The 22,216-nt window shown below is 44.1% G+C and overlaps 1 protein-coding gene across 1 annotated transcript in view; it reads left to right on the top strand.

The window, feature by feature from the left end:
- ADAMTS9 (ADAM metallopeptidase with thrombospondin type 1 motif 9) overlaps nucleotides 1-22,216 on the top strand; it is a 344,253-nt gene that overhangs the window by 108,992 nt on the left and 213,045 nt on the right. Inside the window, exons 10-11 of the mRNA XM_082265401.1 lie at nucleotides 1,236-1,377; nucleotides 9,538-9,645. Of these exons, the coding sequence (XP_082121527.1) occupies nucleotides 1,236-1,377; nucleotides 9,538-9,645 (250 nt within the window). The remainder of the gene's footprint in view (nucleotides 1-1,235; nucleotides 1,378-9,537; nucleotides 9,646-22,216) is intronic.

Here is a 22,216-nt window from a genome sequence, read left to right as displayed (position 1 = left end):
CTAAGCCTAACTCCAGCAGTTACCACAACTGATTTTCTCCTTTTGGGATATAGGTTTTGCATAAATAAATGAAAGCTGATCATTATAAACGCCCGTCAGTGGTAAATAGTTTGTCTCATCCTTGTAACTGACAGAGCTTGTTCTTTTAAAAAACAACAGACTTAAGCTGGCCACAGATGGTTTGAATCCTGGCCGGTTCAGCAGGCACTGGCTGAGATCCAAACAATCTATGGGCAGGCTGATTGTACTCAGTTTCTTCCAATGATCGACTTGGGTATACCCAGCATGTCGGATTTTTACATGTAATTATAGCCGCAATTATGGATTCAACTAATTTTGTTTGAAAGCCCTTAACATTTTGTCTAGATTTGCTAATTGAATGGAATCCTAGATGTATTGAACGGGCTTCATTACAAAATGTATAATGTTTTCTGAATGAATACCACATTCCCAGTTAGAATTTAGTTAGTTAAAACATTTTTTTATTTTGCATCCTGCTTCTTTGAATTGTCTTGTCACTACAGTGGAAAACAAATGAATTGAAAAAAAACGTTGCGAAAACGAACAAATTCAAATTAAATTTTACTGTTGTATGGCCAGCTTAAAACCCAACTCTGGAAAACTTTAAAATTCTTCCTTGCTGTGGTGCTGTGCCCACCCTGCAGGAGGTTACCTGCTCGTTTGCGTCTAGGGGGCATGGAAATGAAGATAACTTCCTAGATCTTCTGCTACTCCATGAAGTTAGACCTGTCCCTACATTGTTTTCTACCCTCCATGATCCAGCAGTAAAGGGTCTTGACATCATCAAGACCAATGCAGGGTCCATAATCCTTAGCCGCAGTATGGTGGAGCACTTCTCTGCGGGGGGGCTGAGAGTCAGGTAAATAAAAGTGCTTTTACTCTCCCCCAGACCTCAACATGTAGTCAACCCTTGCAGTGCAGGCACAGCCCCACTGCAAGGAAGAATTTTCAGATTTCCCGTAGTTGAGCTTTAACACTAATTACTACATTGGGTGACGTAATGAGCTATTGTCATCAGAAACTACCACTCCTGCATCAAGATCTCATGGTCCTGAAGTTTCAGCACAGTAAACTCCATATTTAAAGGTCTCCCAGGCACACTTCACTTCAACTCACTTTATACTTTAGTTAATTAGACCCCATTAGTCTGGAGATGTTATCAAGTCTATGGAATGAGGTTTTGCAGTGCTGACTCTGTGTCGCTTCCCTTTCAGCACAGGATATGGGGAATGTCTGCTTGATGAACCTGTCTCAAGAGCGTACTCTTTACCTCAACAAATGCCTGGTGTCCTATACAATGTCAACAAGCAATGTGAGTTAATATTTGGGCCGGGATCGCAAGTTTGCCCATATATGGTTAGTACTTTTATATTCTGAGATTATTATTGTGTGAATGAGTTTCAAACTTATAGGGTTTCTGTAGGCAAAATATAAAGTAGAATGCTAAGTGCTAATGTTACAGCCAGAGATGTGTGTTTTTCTCATTAGTGCCTATTTATTAACTGTTTATACAGCTCTCACACCTGTTAATGAAATTGCTGGGCACCTATCCTGCTAGCCTGGTCACTGGCAATATTACAGTGTAACACAATCATGAGTGAGAGGAAGTGTGTGAAGAGAGGGCTGTCACTGCATAGCATAGCCTTATTTAATGTACAACTAAAAGCTTCAGTATGATGGTCTAAATAAGTCCCAAATCCAGTTACTACGTACGTAATGCACAAGCCTCATAAAGTAAACCAAGACTTCTGTCATCTTCCCTAACTGAGCCAAATCCTCCTTCTTTTCCAAATGACCCCAAGAGGTGGCCGGGAGCTGATTTACAAACGACAGGCTTGTGAATAAGCAGGGACAATTCTGATAGTCACGCCCCCTGAAACATGTTTTTACCCAACTATAGTGCGAACAGGGACAGCCTATACCAGTGATAGTGAACCTTGGCACCCCAGAAGTTTTGGAATTTCCCATGATGCTCATGTACTCTGCAGTGTAGTTGAGCATCATGGGAAATGTAGTTCCAAAACATCTGGGGTGCCAAGGTTTGCCATCACTGGCCTATACAGTATGGGAGTGACAATTCTGCTATGAATTCAGGAGCACTGCAGTATTGTTGCCACCCCATCACAGGAAGCTGCATTTGGTGGGCCACACTCAGGATCATCACATTTTTGTGGCACTTTACTGGATGACTATGAGAAATTATAAGTGTAGATGCTCTTATAATTGAGTGGTGCAGCACAGATTTTTCTCTTTTACAGACGGTCCCCGGGTTACAAACATCCGACTTACAAACTACTTCTACTTACAATTGGAGGGAGACAACAGGAAGTAAGAGGAAATCTACCCCTAGGAAGGGAAATTCACTCCTGTAAGAGTTATACTGGGGAAAAAGGTGTCTTCACTAAAGCTTTACAAGCAGAATGGGGGGTCCCCCTAGGGTGTGGGACTTTACCAGCAAACACACTTCCACAAGTAGATAAAAATTATATCATTTTATTAACAAAATTTAAAATTGATCTTACATAGATCAAAAATGTCACATAGGTTGTACAGATAGTATGTATAGGTGTAATTTTCAAAAGGAAATGGAGAGAATTGTGATGCATATACTCAATGGTACATGTTGACTCCTTGAAGGAAATCCTCCCACCCGACGCGTTTCAGGCACGCAGGCCTTTCTTCAGGGGTCTGAAGTGGGGAGTACAACCTATGTGACATTTTTGATCCATGTAAGATCGATTTTAAATTTTGTTAATAAAATGATATAATTTTTATCTACTTGTGGAAGTGTGTTTGCCGGTAAAGTCCCACACCCTAGGGGGGCCCCCCATTCTGCTTGTTCAGTTCACAGGGATATTGGCAAACCACTTCTAAGCTTTCATATAGCTGGGGTATACATTTTCTAGATCACTAAAGCTTTATCACCAATCCTTGTTTCTACAACAACCCAAAATTTTCAAAATTCAATTGTCATAGAGACATAAAGTGAGATGAAATCTTCTGAACAGGGGCGCACAGCAAAACAAATGTTACAGGGGTGTTAACTCTTCCCTATGCTATCCAAAAACGTTAAAAAATATTATTTTGGCTGGAGCTACATTTAAAAAATATACCAGTTTCAACTTGCAAACAAATTCAACTTAAGGACAAACCTACAGACCCTATCTTGTTTGTAACCCAGGGACTGCCTGTACCATGTTTTTATTGAAGACTTTCAAAAAAATACAAACATACAGATAGGATATTATCCATTTTCTTTCAATATAGGGATAATTGACTTAACATAGTCAATGCGAATAATACAGGAAAAGTAAAACAGAATGATGAAAACAATAAGTATGAGGAGCTCTGTAACACACTGGTGATGCCTATCGTGCCCCCAGGACATTTGGACACCCCTATTGGGAGCTAACTGTGTCCGAATGGGAGCAAGACCAGCCATATCTCTCAAATATTGATGAGTTGGCTTTCATTTGAATGCTGTTATTTTAGAAATGACAAGCACAATAGACATTTGCAAAGCCAGGAATACTGTGTGAAAATATGAACACTCCGCCCATAAATAGTGTTAAACAATGCTATAGAAATGAAGGACCATTGGTCCCAAACAATATCATGTCATTAGATAACCAGAGCCCTGCTTGGAGATGTGATGTGCCTTGTTTTGGGTTTAGTAACACTTTAGGCCTACATTGTTACTAGGGGACTGGCTTTAGGACTAGATCCCACAAATTGCCATTACCTGTTCATTGAGAATCCCCTATTGCCCACTAAGGCAGTTATCTGGCAGCGGTTGGTTGTTGGTTGTCCTGAAGTCAGAGAGGTCAGGCCCCTAGTAATAAAGTGAAACTACTTTCAGGAAGGCACACAGGAAGGATTTTCTGTCTGACAAGAGCAATGGCAAACATTTTGTAGTGCCTGCTCTAAGACGGGAAGGATTAGAACCCAGGCTGGGTTTTACTGCTCTGTCAGAGAGATTTATCATCACTTACTGTCCCAGTGACAATGGTTCCACCTGACAAGAAGTCTTCAACAGCAAAACAGAGAATAACCCTTAGGAGAGGGAGAAGGCCATTGTCAGAATTTTATATGTCCCCGTTGCTGATTTTTCTTTACTTAATGTTGAAAACATTGTCATGACTAGAGATCGACCGATTATCGGCAAAGTCGATATATCGAGGGCCGATATGTACTTTCCCCGATATATCGGAACCAAGGTGGCCGATATTACCGATATTTTGGAAAGTGCTTGTACCGGAGTGATGCCTGCAGCTAGAGTCATCACCCCAGTATCGGCGTCCATAGCCGGCGGTCGCCTGTCTTGTAATGACAACCGATGCGGCTGAGAGGCCGCTCGGCTGTCATTACAAGGAGCGGAAGTGGACGCCCCCTCCGGCCGCATTGCGCAGCACGGCCGGGTCTCCCATCTCACCAAGAGACCTGGGCAACCAGCCTGCATGGCCGCCGAATGCCCGATCATGATCATGATCGGGTCTCCATGCAAAAACCCGGAAGTGATGTCATGACATCACTTCCGGATACTCAGCGCCAGATTTAAAAAAATGACAGCATTCAAAAAAGCCAAACTTGGCTTTTTGAATGCTTTTAAGTGAAGAGGAGGGGTTTTTATAGACCCACAGATCCCTCCACAAGAGTACCTGTCAAATAAAAATATATATATAATATATTTTTTTAAATGTACAAAAATATCGGCCCATATCGGCCGATACTGATACGCGATGACCAAAAGAAGTTTGGTTGATCGAACATAAAAATAATTTTGCTATTTTATTTGCACCAACTTGATATTTCAGTGTTTGATTAAACAACAAGATGTCAGCGCTGTATCTCCCCATGACAGTGAACCCTCTCCTGTGATATTACCTAAATATGCCAACAAAGAGAATTAACAGTTTAAATTATATACACAGAATGTAAAAAAGTATATATAGCATGGAAAGTGTGCAGAGAATTTATGCATGTGACTGTAGGAATGATGTTCATGAACAGAGCCAAATGTAAACACTGGAGTGTCTGAGATATATAACAAGCTGGCGGGTGATTCAAACCCCTGGTGTCCAACCAAAACTTAAAGTGACACTAAACTCTGGTTTAAAAAATAATTTTATTCAAGTATGTATGTATTCCGAACTCAAAAAAGTCCACTCTATTGCTCTCAGCCTCTTCCAAATCTCTGTTTTTTTTGCTGCTATGATCTGACTTCCAGTTAGAGGATGGCTATGTTTGTTCTCCATGATCCCACTGTTTGTAGGAATGTAGCCACCCTCCCTTGCTCACTTCCAAAATGGACCAGGGACTATGTATTGTAGATTGGAAGTTATAAGGAGGCAGTACAACTCATATAAAACAATTTTATGAAAAATAGATTACAGGGCCATTACGTACAGGATGTGTATAGATTGTTTTTGGAGAAGAGAAATATAATTTAGTGGCACTTTAATTCATTTTGTTTGCAGTTAGCCTTTAATCGAAATTAAAAATAGCTAGAACTGGTTGTGTGTATATAGGGACATAGCAGGTCACCCAATTTGTCTTTCAGGCTCCAGGTATAGTGCATAATTTTAAATCTTAGTTCCTAAGTGCTAGCAAATAACATCATGTTCTATGAGCATTAATTGTGCTCTGAGTGGCTTGTAGTTATTACAGGTATCTATATAGCACTGACAATATGTGATTTTCATATGCCTCGTTTCCACTGAGCGGAACGGTTCGGGTCAGTACAGTTTGGAAGGGTTAGAATGGTCCGGTCTACTCAGGTGAGCATTTCCACCGCAAGTCGGGCCACAAGGGACCATGCGGGGTTTACACCAAATGAGGTGTTTGTTTTGCTCTTTCATTTGACGTATGAGTATTGAAGTTTTCCTGTCCGCCAATCAGTGGAATCTATCGTGTGACGCCAGTAGCTCCGCCCTAACCGTACCGTACCATTTCCTATGGCCCTACATCTGAAGCAGGACCACGAATGGTGCGGTTTGGTTTGGTTGTATGGGCCACTTTCATAATGGAAACACTCAAATTAGCGTACCGTACCGAACTGACCCAAACCGATCCGCTCAGTGGAAATGAGGCAATACTGTACATCCACATCAGTCCCTGTCTTCAAGAAGCTTAAAAGCCAATGTCTTTATCTCTGATTCATACATACACTTACTTGGGCCAATTTGGACAGGAACCATTTAATCTACCAGCATGGTATTGGAGTGTGAGAGGAAACTCAGGGAGAACATGCAAACTATGCGGATACTGTCATAACGAGGATTTGAAATAGTACTGCAAAGCAGAAGTGCCAACTACTAAGCCACTGTGCTGCCCCTAAAACCCTAGGGCCTTGGATTCAAGTCTGAAAGTTTTAAAGTAAACCTTCTATGAAAATAGGAGATACAGTTTAGAGACAGGCTTTACCCCCCTTCAAATACAAATCGCTTTAAATAATTGAAAAATGCATTTGAAAAAAATACTTACCTTGGTGTCCCCAGTTCCAAATTCTTTCGGGTGAGAGTAATGTCACCATGCTTCTCACAAGGCTGGGCCCTTGGAATTCCTTTAGGATTTCCCAAGAGGCAGCAGTGAGGAACAGTGATGTCACCTACATCTTCTATAATTGTTAGAGCGTAGACTTTTTACAAGCATTCAGCATGCTTCAGAGGGCATTTTCAATCAGTAGGCATGTAGAGGGTTTCAGTGAAACTTTGACTTTAGTAGACCTTATTGACCTCTACTTCAAAGGATTTTTTTCCTTGGTTGACATTTTAGTCCAGTGGTTTCAGAAGCTTTCAAGTTTTGCATGCAGTTAGCCTTAAGTCTAGGTACAGTGCATATTTTTACAGTCCCTAAGTGCTAGTTTGAAGAACATCATGTTTAACAAGCATTTATTGTGCTCTGAAACCTCTACTTTAGTATGATGTTCTTGTTGACCTCTACTTCAAATTATTTTTCTTTAGTTGATATATCAGTCGTAGTATGTGGGTAAGGAGTTCTGTCTTCCTTCTGATTTTCTTGGATTGGCGCTTGTTTTAGGTCCACAGGTTGAAGTATTGAAGCTGAAGAAGGCCAGGCAGCTAGCATTCTCCAAAAGAAAATTATGTGCTGCTTGGCACCTTGCTCCGGCGCTCAGAACTTGGTTCTCGAACACCCTCTGTCACAGGACTTTCACTTGGCATCCCCAAAAGCCTAGACCTTGCTGCCCTCTACGACCGGGGTGGTCAACTTATCACTGTAAACATAAACAAAAAAGAGAGGGCGCACCAGCCTAGCGCATTATCCTCAGTAGGCTTTTATTAATAAATAGTTAAAAAGTATCTACTCACAAACAAGTGATGTAAATCAGCATATTAGATCCGACTGAAAACGTCCATAATGTCCATAATGAGTCCTCAGTCTAAGTCCAGGAAATCGGCTAACACGTTTCGAGGCAGGACCTCTTCCTCAGAGCCTAGGGGCCATGACTCATTCTCCAAAGAGGTCTGCATTTGCAGCTTCCATATTTTTCTCGGTAGAAGTTTTCTGTTAGGAAGCATTCAGCAGGCGCTTGGGAATCCTCAGAAAACATTCAGGTGGCGTTTAGCAAACTCTTCTGTTGTTGGTTCTAAACATGCTTACTAAATGCTTGAAAGCTGAAATCCTGGCTATTATTGAAAAACAAAAGAAAACCCAGATCCAAGAATTAGAATCCATTACCCTGGCAGAGGTTCCCACACTCCAAGAAACCCATGCTCGTTAAGCTTGGAATGAAGAATAAGATGACTTACTTATCTTACTCCACACTCTTTAAGGCTCAAGCGTTCCTTGATGCTCCAGATTGTGGTAAGTCCCTTGCCATCTTCACATACAATGCAGGGTTATTGGCTCTGCATTGTACATGATGATGTCATTGTGAGACTGCAGCTTGGAGTATCTTTTGGAAGAGGCTTCAGGAGACTGGTCGCACAGATGGAGAGGGCCTCCTGGAATGAGCAGTAATGTAACTATTGTACCTTTTTCATTATCCCCAGAGTTGACAAGCATTTAACCCTCATTTTCCCCCACTGAAAGAGTATTTTTATTTTATAATTCCTGGAAATAAGTTTAAGGAAAAAACAAAGAAAAAGTTTTTAAAAAATCACATCTATGGTATTTGTAAATATAACTCGTGCAACTACAAGAATGTAACTAAGTATGAGGCTTTTGGTATGCCTTGAATAGAAGGCCTTAAACTGGTAGAGGGTAAGGCAGCAGTAGGGTGTGCTGCATCAATTAGGTATGCTGCATTAATCACCTGCCAAGGACCATGCTGCTAGGAGGAGAGCGCATAGGAGATACTGTATTTCATTGTTTTGCCACTGCTCCTTCACTGCCCAGTCACAGGCAGGGAAGTGACCAAGCTAAATGGTACACCGGTAACTGCAATAGAGAAAAGCCATGACACAGGCTAGCTGTGCTGTGTGGGAGGGCTGTGTAAATCTCAGGACTGGATGATCAGAAATAAAAATACTTTGGCAGGTAGAACAGCTACTACATATGAATTTTAATAATGTATTAAGCTGTTTGCATGGAATTTAGCTATAAAAAATGCAAGCTTTAAATCGTAACAAGGTATGTATTTTCCAGTAAAATACCCTACAGAGTGGCACACGTTTGTAATAAGTCCAGTATGGATTTATTATTCTAGATAAAAGCCAATGTGTTTGGTGGCACACAACTTCCCTTTCATCAGGGCTTGAATGCTGCTGGTAATGCAAGAATTTACTGGATAATGAAAATGGAGAAACAAGAATTAGAATGACATTGTGGTCATCAGACTGGCTGCCCACACTGTCATGCTAATCCTTGACCCCTTGCTTTTATTGTCCAGTATCCTCTTCAATTATTACCAGCATTGAAACCCTGATGAAGGGTGGCGTTGTGAGTCGAAACGTTTTGGCTTTTTTATGAAGAATAATAAATCTATACTGGAGTTATAACCAAGTTTTGGTGCTCTCACCCTTTACATTCACGTAAAGTGATATTGCAAATGTTACAAAGTACAGACAAAAAACAAATACACAGTAACATAGTATGTGCTGTTTATTATTATTAATACTGTATTTTTTAAATTGTAATTTTACTTGGTCCTTAGTTAACCACAGCTTTGAGTTTTTGTTTTTTTTTAATCACAACTTTGAGTTTCTTTTTTGTGTACTGTGTCCTGAGAAAAACTGCAAAGTAGCCCATTGTTAATTCTCTTTAGACACTTTCAGGTCATTAATGTGTTAGTTATGTACAATGGCTGTTAATGTGCATTTGCTGGCTTTACAGCCTTTCCCTGTGTGAATGTAAACTTTGTTCCATATTTAAATAGGTTGTTTCAGGCTACATAGAGGGTCATTAACGATGTTATAGACTTGGATCCTTTAGCCAGATAAAAGAAGCTTTGGGAAAAGTGTCACTGTAAAGTGCAGAGCAGGCAGTTTTCTGTGAATTTATATGTTATACATTAAACTGCCTGGGAATGAACTGTATCTGTTTGTCCCCGCAAAGCAAATGCAGTGCCGGAGACTGTGGTGCATTAATATGGAGGGGCCACACAAGGGCTGCCGAACACAGCACACACCATGGGCAGATGGGACGGAATGTGAGCCGGGAAAGGTGAGAAAATGATTTTACTTTTTAATAGGGTTTCAAAAATAATGACGTGTGAATGTATAACAGATGTCACTATATTTATAGACATTTTTATTTCCGATCAATTTCCCTACTTGCAATTTTCTGTAAAAAAATGAAAATACGGTCATTGTGAGATTCGATTCTGTCAGTGGTCCCCAGAAGAGAAAGTAGAAGGCAATCTCCCCAACAAGGGGGACAACGATAGAAATAAAAGCCTGACAGAGGTTCTAACTTTTGCCTACTCCATCCAAGAAACAAAGTAAAGGTTTGGCTGGAGTTGAACTTTAACCTGTTGCCACCTGCCTAGCACATATGTGCAGCATCGGAAGGGTGGGCTTTAAACCCCACACGTTGCACATATGCCTCACTGGGCGGCATGGTCACTGCGAACTCCCAGCACATAAATCGAGTTTCAAAGCTAGCTCGTGGTTGCCACCAACCATCATTAACCGGTGGGACCGGCTCCTGATCATGTGACCACGGTGACAGCCAGTCACAATGGTCACATGATCACAGATACTAACTCCCCAACACCCCCCCCCCCCCCCCAGTCAGTCTAGGTGTATCCGTTTTAGTTTTAGCAGAGTTCTTCCTTAAAGCCTAATTGAAATTTCAGTTTAGCTAAAAACATTCCAGGAGCCTCAAAACAAAAAGGTGTGCAAAGTCTTATAGATTATCTGTTTTAAAAATCATTAATGGCTTGAGTAGAAAAGCCTGTGTCATGCCAGCATGCAACAGAGTGGAACCCTTGCTCTCTGTGGGGAAGCAGGCATCTCTCTACAGAGGTCTGACACACCCCCTGCTGTCAGAGCCCTATAACAGGAAGTGTCTGAACAAGAACATTCTTGGCAGGATCACCAGGGGCTCTTTTCGAATGCCTTTGAAAGGTAATGCAAAGGCAGAAGTTTTTTTTTATCTTAATGCATTCTATGCATTAAGATAAAAAAAACCTTCTGTGTGCAGCAGCCCCCCTCAGTCCCCCTAATACTTACCTGAGCCCTATCTCTCTCCAGCGGTGTTGAAGGAGTGTCTCAGCTGCCTGGGACTCTCCCCTACTTATTGGCTGAGACAGCAGCACGGCGTGATTGGCATTTGCTGCTTTCAATCAAAGTCAGTCAACCAATCAGGAGAAAAGGGGAGGGGGTTGTGGCTGCATGTCTGATTGGACACAGGGAGCTGTGACTTTGCTCAAGTGCCCCCACAGCAAGCTGCTTGCTGTGGGGGCACTCAACAGGAGGGAGGAGCCAGGAGCACAGAAGAGGGACCCGAGAAGAGGAAGATCCAGGCCACTCTGCGCAAAACCAACTACACAGAGGAGGTAAGTAAAACATGTTTGCTTTAAAAAAAAAAAAAACAGAGTTTACAATCATTTTAATATCAAGTAAACACACATTCAATAAATATTCTTTATACTCTTAAACTCTAAATTGCGTAGTCCAGTGCTGTCAGTATCAGTAATGAGCTCCGATGTGCTTGGACTAAGATCTGAATCCACATGTGTGAGCTCTCCAGGAAGTCACCTGTATGGACCAATCATCTGCATCTGCGGGAATGGCGGCTGAAAGGCACATCTTTACACCACTCCAAGGGAATTTCCCCCGTCTGCAGATGATTGGCAGGTGACCACTTCATGATGGGTTCATACACATGGGTTTGGAACATATCTAAGTTCATCACTAGTCCCTATCAAGAAGGTGGTCCAAAACACAAGTGGTGGAGCAGGCTACAGGAAATCCACAACACTAACATGAAATAAAAGATGAAAAAAATAAGGTCAAAATAAGTATTTTATTTGACAAATGGCAGTTGTTCATGATACACAGTGATTTAGCTAAATAAATGTCCAGTTAGGGTTTATATCTACTTTCGGCGCTCCAAAAAAACTATAAAGTCTGATGAAAGTCTCTTCTCCCAAGCTACTTGTAGTTCTGCTAACGTGTTATGCAAAGTTTTAAAAGCTTTTTGTTGTTTTGCTCCTAATATATTTTTGCCTATAAAAGAAACATCATGGAGGTAGTGATGTCACACAGGAAGCAGTAAAAGTCCAGCACAAAGAGCCAGAAAATTCCCATGTCCCTCTCTCCTTTCCCACCGTTACACTTGGCTGCCCTCGAATCGTAGGCCCAGGGAACAACCTCAGAGATGTATTGTGGTGAAATGGCCCTGCTGTTCCCTTTATCTAGAATGATGCTTTAAAATAGCTCTGCCCACAATTAAACAGATAACTTCAGAAATGGAGACAATGATCGCTGGCCCGTGCCAGCAAATATCCCGTTATCTCCTAATGCTGGGCTTTAATAGGAAAGCGTAATGTAATCTTCCTGCTTCACATCAGTCATATTGTATGCTACTTTCCTGTATATTAGACAGAGCGGAATAACCGTGTCTTATGGATTCTTTTTTAGAACAATTATGGATTCTTTTTTAGAACAAGTCTACTGTTTTTTAAGGATTTAGTTTTTTTGCTATCATTGACAAATTTGAAAGTAGATATAAACCATAACTGGATGACCACACTGTGGGGTATATTTAAAAAAATATTTGTATAGCAAATCACTTAGTTGAAGGTGCATGTACATTCGTTCTGTGCAAATGGGGCAAAAAATAAATGTTATTAGGCAATAATGAACTGGTTGAATGTTTTTCATTAATGTAAAATGGAAAAAATGCATTTGGCCACTAGATGGCGCTAAGTATCACAGACATTTCATATACTTAGTGCCATCTAGCGGGCAAATGCTGTATTTTCCTTTTTAAATCAATGAAAAACATTCAACCAGTACAGGAAATTGGAATTAGCCTGGTAGTAACAGTTGTTTATTTACCCATTTAAATAGAAGGAATGTACATGCACTTTCAATGAGTGAACTGCTATGCAAGTTTTTTTTATAAATACACCCATGCGTATCATGAACAATTGCCATTTTTTTGTTCCTATTGTTTTTACTCTTATTTTGCCTTCTTTGCATCATAGTGCTGATCAACATCTGCAGCCTAATTGTAGTCATTTCCTGTCAACAAACACTCCAGCAGTGGCTACACACCATTGTTAAGGTCTGGATTCCTGACAACGGTGAACTGTAGCTGTGCAATGTGTGTCAGCATGGCCTCTTGTAGTCTCATAGGTGAGAGGGGCACTGTTCCACCTCCTACTTACCATAGTTTACTTCCACTAACTACCAAACCTGAGGCTTTGTTTACTCCCACTGACCACCAAGCCTGAGGCTTTGTTTACTCCCACTGACCACCAAGCCTGAGTCTTTGTTTACTCCCACTGACCACCAAGCCTGAGGCTTTGTTTACTCCCACTGACTACCAAGCCTAAGGCTTTGTTTACTCCCACTGACCACCAAGCCTGAGGCTTTGTTTACTCCCACTGACCACCAAGCCTGAGGCTTTGTTTACTCCTGACACTGGGGCATTTACTACTCCCACTAACCATAGTCTTGCCCCTCTAAAGTCTGAAGGGCAGTAAACTGGACCTTTGCTTAGAAAGTTTACAGACCCCTGCACTAAAGTTTTCAAAGGTAGTTTAGATATAATTCTGCTATTATTTAAGTGAAACCACTGAAGTGGAATATTGCACATGTTGGCTATCATCAGATGTTTGAGGGGCCAGTCACACCATTGCATTACATTACGCCATAGGTAAATTTGCATTGCATTAAGACTTCCTAATGCACCAGAGCATGTAGCATTTATGGCAGAGCACTGCACTGCTTTTTACTGTGCGTTGCTGCAATGCACAGCCATTGGCACAGTGCATTTGTTGTGTCCCATGGTCTGGAAGACGCAGAGTACAACACATGCAGCCTTCTGAGTGTATCATAACAGGAACAGGCAGTGGAACAAACTTGTACAGAGTATAGAATGTATTATAAATATAATAACTGTATATAGTGACATCTACAGGCCAGAGGTATGAACACCACAGTGTTGGGGCACCGTTCAGAATAAATGGCAAGGTATCGCAACACAAGTAATGTTGCCAGACAATGCAATAGTGTTAAGGACCCTGAAACAAGCATGAGTTCACATAACCAAGAAGGCAAAGTATACATTTAACAAATTCACAATAACAATACTTACCCGGAACTGGCAAAGCTGCAGTGTGCAGCCCAGTGGCTAACATATGGTGGTACTTACCTCTGTCACATTTTTAGCAATGGCAGGTTGCTCCCATTTGCTCAGATGCAAGCCAGATATAGATTGTCAAACAAAATGTACTTCCCTTACCTTCAATTGCAGCACGCCATTAAAGCACAAGCATCCTTAGAGCAGGCGGTGTTATCTCCCACTCCTCTCTTCAATGTGATGCAACAGTCCACATCCACTAAAGGGTTCATCTCCAGGTGCTATGCGATGCTGCTGCCAGAATACCTGGAGAATTTTCCCAACACAGCTATGGAAAAATGGGTAGAGGATGTGGGTGATATAGATGGGGATCAGTGGTCGGAGGCCCTGGAATCTGTCCACGGCTGTTCTTTACTTGTAACCAAAGACTGTATCAACTATATATATATTTTTGCGGGATCTCTCAAACCTCTCCAACTTTAAAGATGTGGTTAGCCAACATGGGATTAACTGTGAGATGTGAGCGCTTGATATATCAGCATAGAGGCAACCCGACCCGGTTTAATAAGATCTGGTGATGCTGGCTAGCTACCCCTCGCTTGGCTCCATTGGACCTAATTCTGGATAGGCTATTAACGTAAAGTGGAAACTCAACCGCTCTGTTTGTCCCCTTGGAGTGAGTTTAATTTAACATGCTGGGGAAGAGATATGATAAGAATGTCCTCTTAAATCATACCTAGGGATGCATACACTGTGAGATATAACTACTAATGACATCTCAGTTCAGTTGGTTTTATAAACCTGCTTTGTTACAAGAACAATATTCTACTTTGTATTCTGCAAAAGTAATGTATAATGTAATACTCCAGGATGTGCCTTGTTTGTTGTACTGTTAAAAGTTAATAAACTTTATTCTGATTTAAAAAAAAAAAAAAATCACAAGCACGTATTTAAAATTGGTGAACCTTCCTATAAAAGGCCTCACAGCTTAAAGAGATAGTCACTAAGGGGCCATCAGAAGCAGAAAGTCCATACTGGATGTAATTATTGGTATAAAATTTGAAATGGCACTTGTTGATAAGGAAGGAATTCCATTCTCCTGGTGGAATAGAAATTCCATTTATGTCCTATGTGAAAAGGGATAAAGTTACCTGCATTGTTCAGAGTTATTCTCTCCTCTTGACCCTTTTAGGAGCTTTGGTTTAAGGAAGGTTCAAGTACGAAAACCTTAATCAAGTAGCTGATATAAAAGATTCATAAACTGAAAGGATCAAATTTACTTCCTGAAAAAATGTTTAAATCCAGTAAGTGAGATTCAAATAAAAATACAGGTGTGTTTTACCACCCTTAACTGTCCCCTCTTAAAAGGTAACTCCACTTTCATGGGGAAAAAAAATTGAAAATAAAGAAAAAATAATATAGCGTATACAGTTGTGACAAAAGTCATATTGTAATTGAATGTTTTTAAAAATACCTTTCTTTTTCAATCTGCAGCCGTAATTTTCTGAAAACGCAATGCAATATGGCTACCTGGAGGTGTTCTGTACACAGAATGTATACTGAACACCCCCCCCCCCCCCCCAGAAACATCATTTCCTGCTTGTGTGATCGGCTCACTGATTTTTCTAGAAGTCTGTACTAAGATACAAGTCAGATTTCAGGCATCCCCTGCAACAAAAATGTCCTATTTGGTGAGATACTCCCAATAGGAACACATCTAAAGGGATGCAGACCCAGCAGCTTTCCTTCATTAGTGCCCTGCAGGTGCACAGCCAGTTGATAATTATGAAACCACTCCCATTAGACTCACTTAGTACAGAGGCACAGAGGAACAAGCAGTGATTTCTTCAGACTAACAACAGGGAGGAATCTGCAACAAAGTTTGTTAAAATAGTTTATACATAGATCACCTAGAGGGGAATGTGTTTTCCTCAACAAAAGTTGAGTTACACTTTAGGCTGCAAAGGCAGCTGGACAGGGGTGTACTCCTGCTGAAATTGCGGCAAAGTGGGTTGGCATTTTGAGGGTTAAAACAGGAAATGAGATGGCAAAATATCACTTCCTTGCCTGTTAAATGCCTCTGAAAAAGCTATCCACTGCAGATCACATTTCAGTGGAGCAGCAGGATCTGCCACTAGTGCAAACCCATCATAAGGTATTTTGCTCACCCTTCACTGATTTCCGAGAAGAGGGGAGGAATGTCCTTCCTCTGAATCATTTAACTGTGTTTGTGTGTGCTGTTTGATCCCCTGCTATTCAGGTCAATTTAAAATAAAATAACAATGACATTTTCAAAGACTAGCAAATTATCAGCCTCAAGAAGATGTAGCTGAAGCTTAGAGCTTCCTGCAGTTGGTAACAATATACAATATAGAATATTTACCTGGTTTATAGTGTATGGAAAGGAAAAACTTTGCTCCCCTCTATCAAATTTTCTACTTGTGTTACTTGTCCTGATGACTATTGTCACTGAGACAGAAAGTGTCGGGGAAAAAAACATTTTAGAATTCCCCTTAGAGCAAGAGCTGAAGGTAAATCATCCAATGAGAAGTCCCTCTTTTTTTAGTGAGATTTCCTTTATTTTTCTGTTGTATCTCCAGGACAGGAAGTGACAGAAAATCTCCACAATGAGACAAAGACACCAAAAATTGGGTTTTAATCCCTATGTAAAACTTTAATTTTCTAAAAAAAAAAAAAGGTCTGGACTAAACGTGCATTGAAAAAATGTCAAACATATTTTGTACTACAGACCATAATAAAAAAAGAATGCAAAGCAACTTAAAGCAGATCTTGCACTTCAAGGTCTGCTTACTCAGTGTGGCCTCCGTTATTAAATGATGCATAAAAGTTCAAAAAATTAGATATTTCACTTATTTTTCCCTACTTATTTAGTGCAGGGGGTGACGTCATATTCCTGCCAACAATATCCCTGAAAATGCTGAGTAGTCTAAAGGGCCATACACACTATTAGATTTTCTGAAGACTTTTTCCTTCAAGTTTACCTATGCTATGTAGTGCAAGGGCCTGCCAGATTGCATACAAATTGAAAGTGTTTAGGTTTGACCTCATATTATATGGTTTTGGTAAATCTAAAGGAAAAAGTCTTCAGAAAATCTTATAGTGTGTATGGCCCATAAGTCTCATGCAGCGCAATGCAGGGTCATCTTCTTACGAGATTTTAGCTACTCAACATTCCCCGAGATCTGGCTAGAAGGACGATGATGTCACCCTTGCAAATGACAGTGGAAGGAAGCCAGAAAATGTTAATTCTGGCTATAAAGTTGTATTATAGAATTATGGAGACTGCTCCATGCAAAAAAAGTCATCATTGACCTGCTGGAGCTGGTCATATGACAAAATGTCAAAATATGTCAGAGCTCAGGCAAAGCTGTATACCAATTTCTTATGTGGCCATCGCCAGAAGAGGATTGAAAAAGTAGGTTCTTTAGCCTCTTTCCTATTGTGTCTTCTTATTGCTACACTTCGACCAACAACTGTATGTTTTAGTCGCGTCATGTGTTGTGTTGCCCATTCCAACCTCTATTACTGTTGGCAGCATCATGGGGCATAATGGCACTACATAAAAAAATGTTAAAGTAGAGCTAAAGGCTTCATTTTGGATAGAGCAAGAGAGGTTAAAATCCCCCGTCAGATTTTTTCCGCCATCTGTGTCCCATTGAGGAGATTTCCCTTCACTTCCTGTTCCATAGCCAAACAGGAATTGAGAGGAAATCCCTGAAAATTAGTCGTATTCTTTGGGGACCCCCAGGGTACCAGAACTAGTGTCCTCATTGGAAGATTTCCCCCCTATTACTTTTCTGGGGACAACCCGAAATTGGTATTTTCTTTCACTTTTAGAGCCAGTTCACATAGAGGCGACACGACTCCTTACTACTTCGGGGGCGACTTGTGCATTACCGTGCACCACGACTTCGGAGAAACTTGCATGGACTTCACATAATGGAAGTCTATGCAAGTCGCTCCGAGGTCGCCCCGAAGTAGTACAGGACCCTTTTTCTAAGTCGGAGCGACTTGTGTCGCTCCTATTAGAACGGGTCCTGTAGCAGTCAATGGACCGCGAGGGAGCGCGACTTGTCAGGCTGACAAGTCGCCTGACAAGTCGCGCTAGTGTGAATGGGCTCTTAATGATAATGGTAAACAGGACAAATAGAGAGGGTGAATCTCCATAACGGGGGCCCAGACAGCAATAAAAACTGACAGGGGGGGGCGTGGCTTGGACATGGCGGTGTGAGGTCGCTTTCTCTTGGTGCTCCCGCTCTCCAGCCTCCCTTTTCGGCCTTTAACTACCGACTATCGCTATTATGAGCGTCCACAAGAAGAGGAAAACCAAGCCTGCTTCCTCCGCATCCTCACGGACTGTCGCAACTACCCCCATCCGTGCTTTCTTCCCGGAATCTGCCAGCCCTCCGCCGAGGGCCCTACAGCTAACGCCGCATGGCGGCCTAGGAGCGCCGGCCGCTTCCTCCCCGGGACAAGGTGCCTCACCTCTGCCCCCACCCGGCACTATGGCAGCCTCTACCCCGGTGCCTGCTTCCCAGCCTCCGCCGCCGGTACAGATTGGGGACAACACGGAGCTATGGACTCTTCTCCGGGCCCTTCCCACCAGAGCGGACATGGAGTCCATTGTGGCCCAGGTGGCGGAGCAACACCGGCGGGATTTCCAGCAACTAGGCAGCGAGGTGGCCCTGTTGGATGGTCGCTTGGCGGCGGGTGAATCGGCGGTCAGCGATCTGCAGTCCAGGGTGGCGGCCCTAGAGCGGACCCAGACGTCCCACGGAGAGGCCCTTGCTGCTCACCAACTCCGCATGGAAGACCTGGAGAACCGGAGCCGCCGTAATAATTTGCGGCTCCGGGGTATCCCAGAAGCGACGGGTGCCGAAGACCTAGCAGAAACAGCAAGGGCTATACTTTCCCGCATCCTGCCACCTGAGCCGCCGGTGACCCTCGAATTTGACCGGATCCACCGTGCCCTGGGTGCCCGCTCGAATGATCCCGCCAGGCCTAGAGACGTGATATGCCGTCTCCATCGGTATACCACCAAGGATCTGATCCTACGAGAAGCCTGGTCTAAGGGCCCTGTGGACTTTGATGGTGCCACTGTGCACATTTTCCCTGATGTGGCCCGTGGAACTTTGCAGCGCAGGGCTATGCTAAAGCCCCTACTGGAGCGGCTCCGAGCCCCGGAGGTCACCTACCGATGGGGGTTTCCCCTACAGCTTACGGTGCGTAAACACGGATCTTCCTTTACCTTGCGGAGACACTCCGACTTGCCGGCCGTGTTCGAGTTCCTGGACCTGACCCCGATTGCCCTCCCGGATTGGATGGCACTGCTCCCTGACCGTGATCCCCGTCAAGGACCCGGGAGCTCTGTCCGTGCTTTGCCCCGCAGGCAGCGCCAACGCCAAAGGAGCAGGAGGCCGCAGCGGGATTTTCGGGGTCCGGATGTAGCGGCTCCTGAGACCTGAGCCGGCGGCGGCTGTGGTCCGTGAGTATGGCCCCGTCCCTCCATCCTGCCCTTGTTCTCCCTCTCCCATATCCGCTGCTTCCCCCTGGCTGCTTTGACTGGGCTCTCTTATCCTGGATTTCGCTGCATGACCCCGCACCCCAATCCTGCTGCTTGCACTGCCCCCCCCCCCCGTGCTCTGTCCGCCCTCCTGGACGCTGGTGTGGCTCTGCAATTGAAGGTTAGTGGACTGCCCTGCTGGACTGCCCGCTTCTGCCTCCTGCTTACGGGTACCTCTGCCTGCTTATGTCTTGCTCCCTGCAGGTCGACCCCCCCTACATGCTTTGGCCCCCGACCCTAGAGATCTGTATCTCTGTTGCCCCTGCTGCTTGCTCGCCCAAGTGACTGTCGCTGCTTTCTCCAATGCATGGTGCTGTGGCTTGGACTTTTCGTTCGCTCTTCGAGGACTGTCCTGAGTGCTGCATGTGCGGACCGACCTCCTTACAGACTATCTACTTATGGGCAGCTCTAGGGAGCTAAGGGCAATGTGTATGAGGGTTGCGAGACACTGCTGTGTGGCCTGCCTTGTTCGTCTACCTGGCGGGGATCGGGGGGATGCTCCGCCATGGGTTCTGTGCCTCTGCCCTTTCATATTTATGTTTCCCATTGCCGGTTTCTGTCTCTCCCCTCCTCCTTCGCCTGGTGTGTGTCTTGGTTCCTGCTGGATTATCTCATTAGTGGCGTTCGGAGGAGGGGACGGGTCGTTCCGCACCTGGCGGGGCTCCCCCTGCTTCTATGGCCGGTCCCGGGTGGGGGGTGGTGGGGGGGGAGGTGCTTTGATCTTACCTGGTAAATTAAGGGGCGCTCACCCCGAGGGATGCCTGTGGGTCCGTGGCTTCCGTTGGGGTGATTGGTCTTGCCTGCGATACATGGGAGAAAGGTTATTAACTGTTGGGATGCCTACTGCCTTTGTTGCTTATATTGCATTTTGCGGAGTCTCTGTTCCCCATACCCTTGTGCTCCTGCTCCTTCCCTCTCCCCCCCTCCCCCTCCCCCCTTTTTTTTTTTTTTTTTTTTTTTTTTTTATTGTGTGGGGAGATGGCCATCCCCCGAGCTGACCCCATCCGCCTGGTCACGCTGAACGCCAAAGGGCTTAATACCCCCGAGAAACGCTCCATCGTGTTGACCGAGCTCTCCCGCCTTCGGGCCCACGTCGGCTTCCTTCAGGAAACCCATTTCAAATCTACTAATATTCCTAAACTGGGCAACAGACGATTCCCCACGGTCTACCATGGTTGCTTTACTGAATCAAAGTCCAGAGGCGTTAGTATCCTGATTGCTAGCCGGACTCCGTGGTCTTTCTTGGATTCATGGAGCGATGACTCAGGTCGAGTTCTATTTGTCAAGGGTCGTCTTGGCTCTGTGCTCGTCACTTTGGCAAACTTATATTTGCCTAACTCTGACCAGGTGTCGTTCCTTGAACTGATGTCCTCCAAACTACATGACTTTATGGAGGGGCAGGTCCTGCTGGGTGGCGACTTCAATCTAGCCTTGGATCCGGAACTTGATGCCTCTCGGGGTTCCTCCCACATCTCCTATGCCGCATTGCGGCGCATTAAGAAGACCTTTCATGCTTTTCGGTTGGTAGATGTGTGGCGGGCTATGCACCCGACGGACAGGGATTACACTTTTTACTCTCCTCCACATGACTCCTACTCGCGCATTGACTATTTTATGGTACCCCAGGCCCTATTGAGCAGATCAGTGTCGGCTTCGATAGGAAACATCACGATCTCGGACCACGCACCGGTGGTCCTTGAGCTGGATTTGAGGACCCCCGAGCAACGCCAATGGCAATGGCGGCTCAATGACAGTCTCTTGCAGGACCCTTCCATCCTATCTGAGCTACGCTTGGAACTGGGTAGGTTCTTTGTTTCTAACGCCCTCCCGGATAGTCCCCCCTTGATGGTATGGGAGGCCCACAAAAGCTACATGCGGGGAATTCTAATTAAAATCGGCTCGCGACGCAAAAAAGAAAGGATCCGCCAAATGCAGGATCTTATCTCGCGCATTGGTAAGCTGGAAGCTGCTCATAAAAGGTCTTTGGCACTAGCTGCCCTCCAGGAGCTGACGGTCCTCCGTGAGCAACTGCGATCTCTGACCCTCTTTAAAGCGAAGGCCTCCCTCTCCAAATGCAAACGTATCTTCTACGAGCACGGGGACAAATGTGGTAAGATCTTGGCTCATGCGCTTCGTCAGCAACGGGCGCAGACATTTATCCCTGCGGTGCTCTCTCCCTCCCAACAAAAGGTCCAGGCTACGGAGCATATAGCGGAGGTGTTTCGCCGCTATTATGCCTCTCTGTACAATCTATCCTCAGATTCCTCGGCCTCTGCTCAGGATGCTCTTCGGACGCGCATTCAGGAGTATATTCGCGCATCGGGCCTCCCGAGTCTCCCACAGGAAGCCTTGGAGCAGCTAGATGAACCGCTTCGGCCAACCGAACTTTCCTGCGCGTTGGCGGGGACTCAAAGGGGCAAGGCCCCGGGTCCTGATGGCTATTCGCTCTCATATTATAAGAGCTTTGAAGATGTCCTCTCCCCTCACTTCCTAGCTGCTTATAATGCAGCGGGTCTGGGTGCAGACTTTCCATTGGACTCTCTCCGAGCTCATATTGCGGTGATTGAAAAGGAGGGCAAGGACCCCCTCCTATGCCAGAATTATCGTCCTATATCGCTCCTCAATATCGATCTGAAGCTTTTTACGAAAATCTTAGCATCACGTCTAGCCCCCTTTCTCCCACAGTTGATACATGATGATCAGGTGGGCTTCATACCCTCGCGGGAGGCTCGCGATAACACCACGAAGGCAATTGATCTCCTTCACCTGACCTGTTCCCGAGGGACTCCAATGCTGCTTCTCTCGACGGACGCCGAAAAGGCGTTCGACCGGGTGAACTGGCGCTTCCTCCTGGAAACCATGGAGCATATAGGCTTGGGACATCGTATGATGGCT

This window comes from Pelophylax lessonae (assembly GCF_965119305.1).
Source record: "Pelophylax lessonae genome assembly, chromosome: 8".
In the NCBI taxonomy this organism is placed as follows: Eukaryota; Metazoa; Chordata; class Amphibia; order Anura; family Ranidae; genus Pelophylax; species Pelophylax lessonae.
Note: the sequence above shows the minus strand (reverse complement) of the source record. Positions and strands in the feature narration are given on the sequence as shown.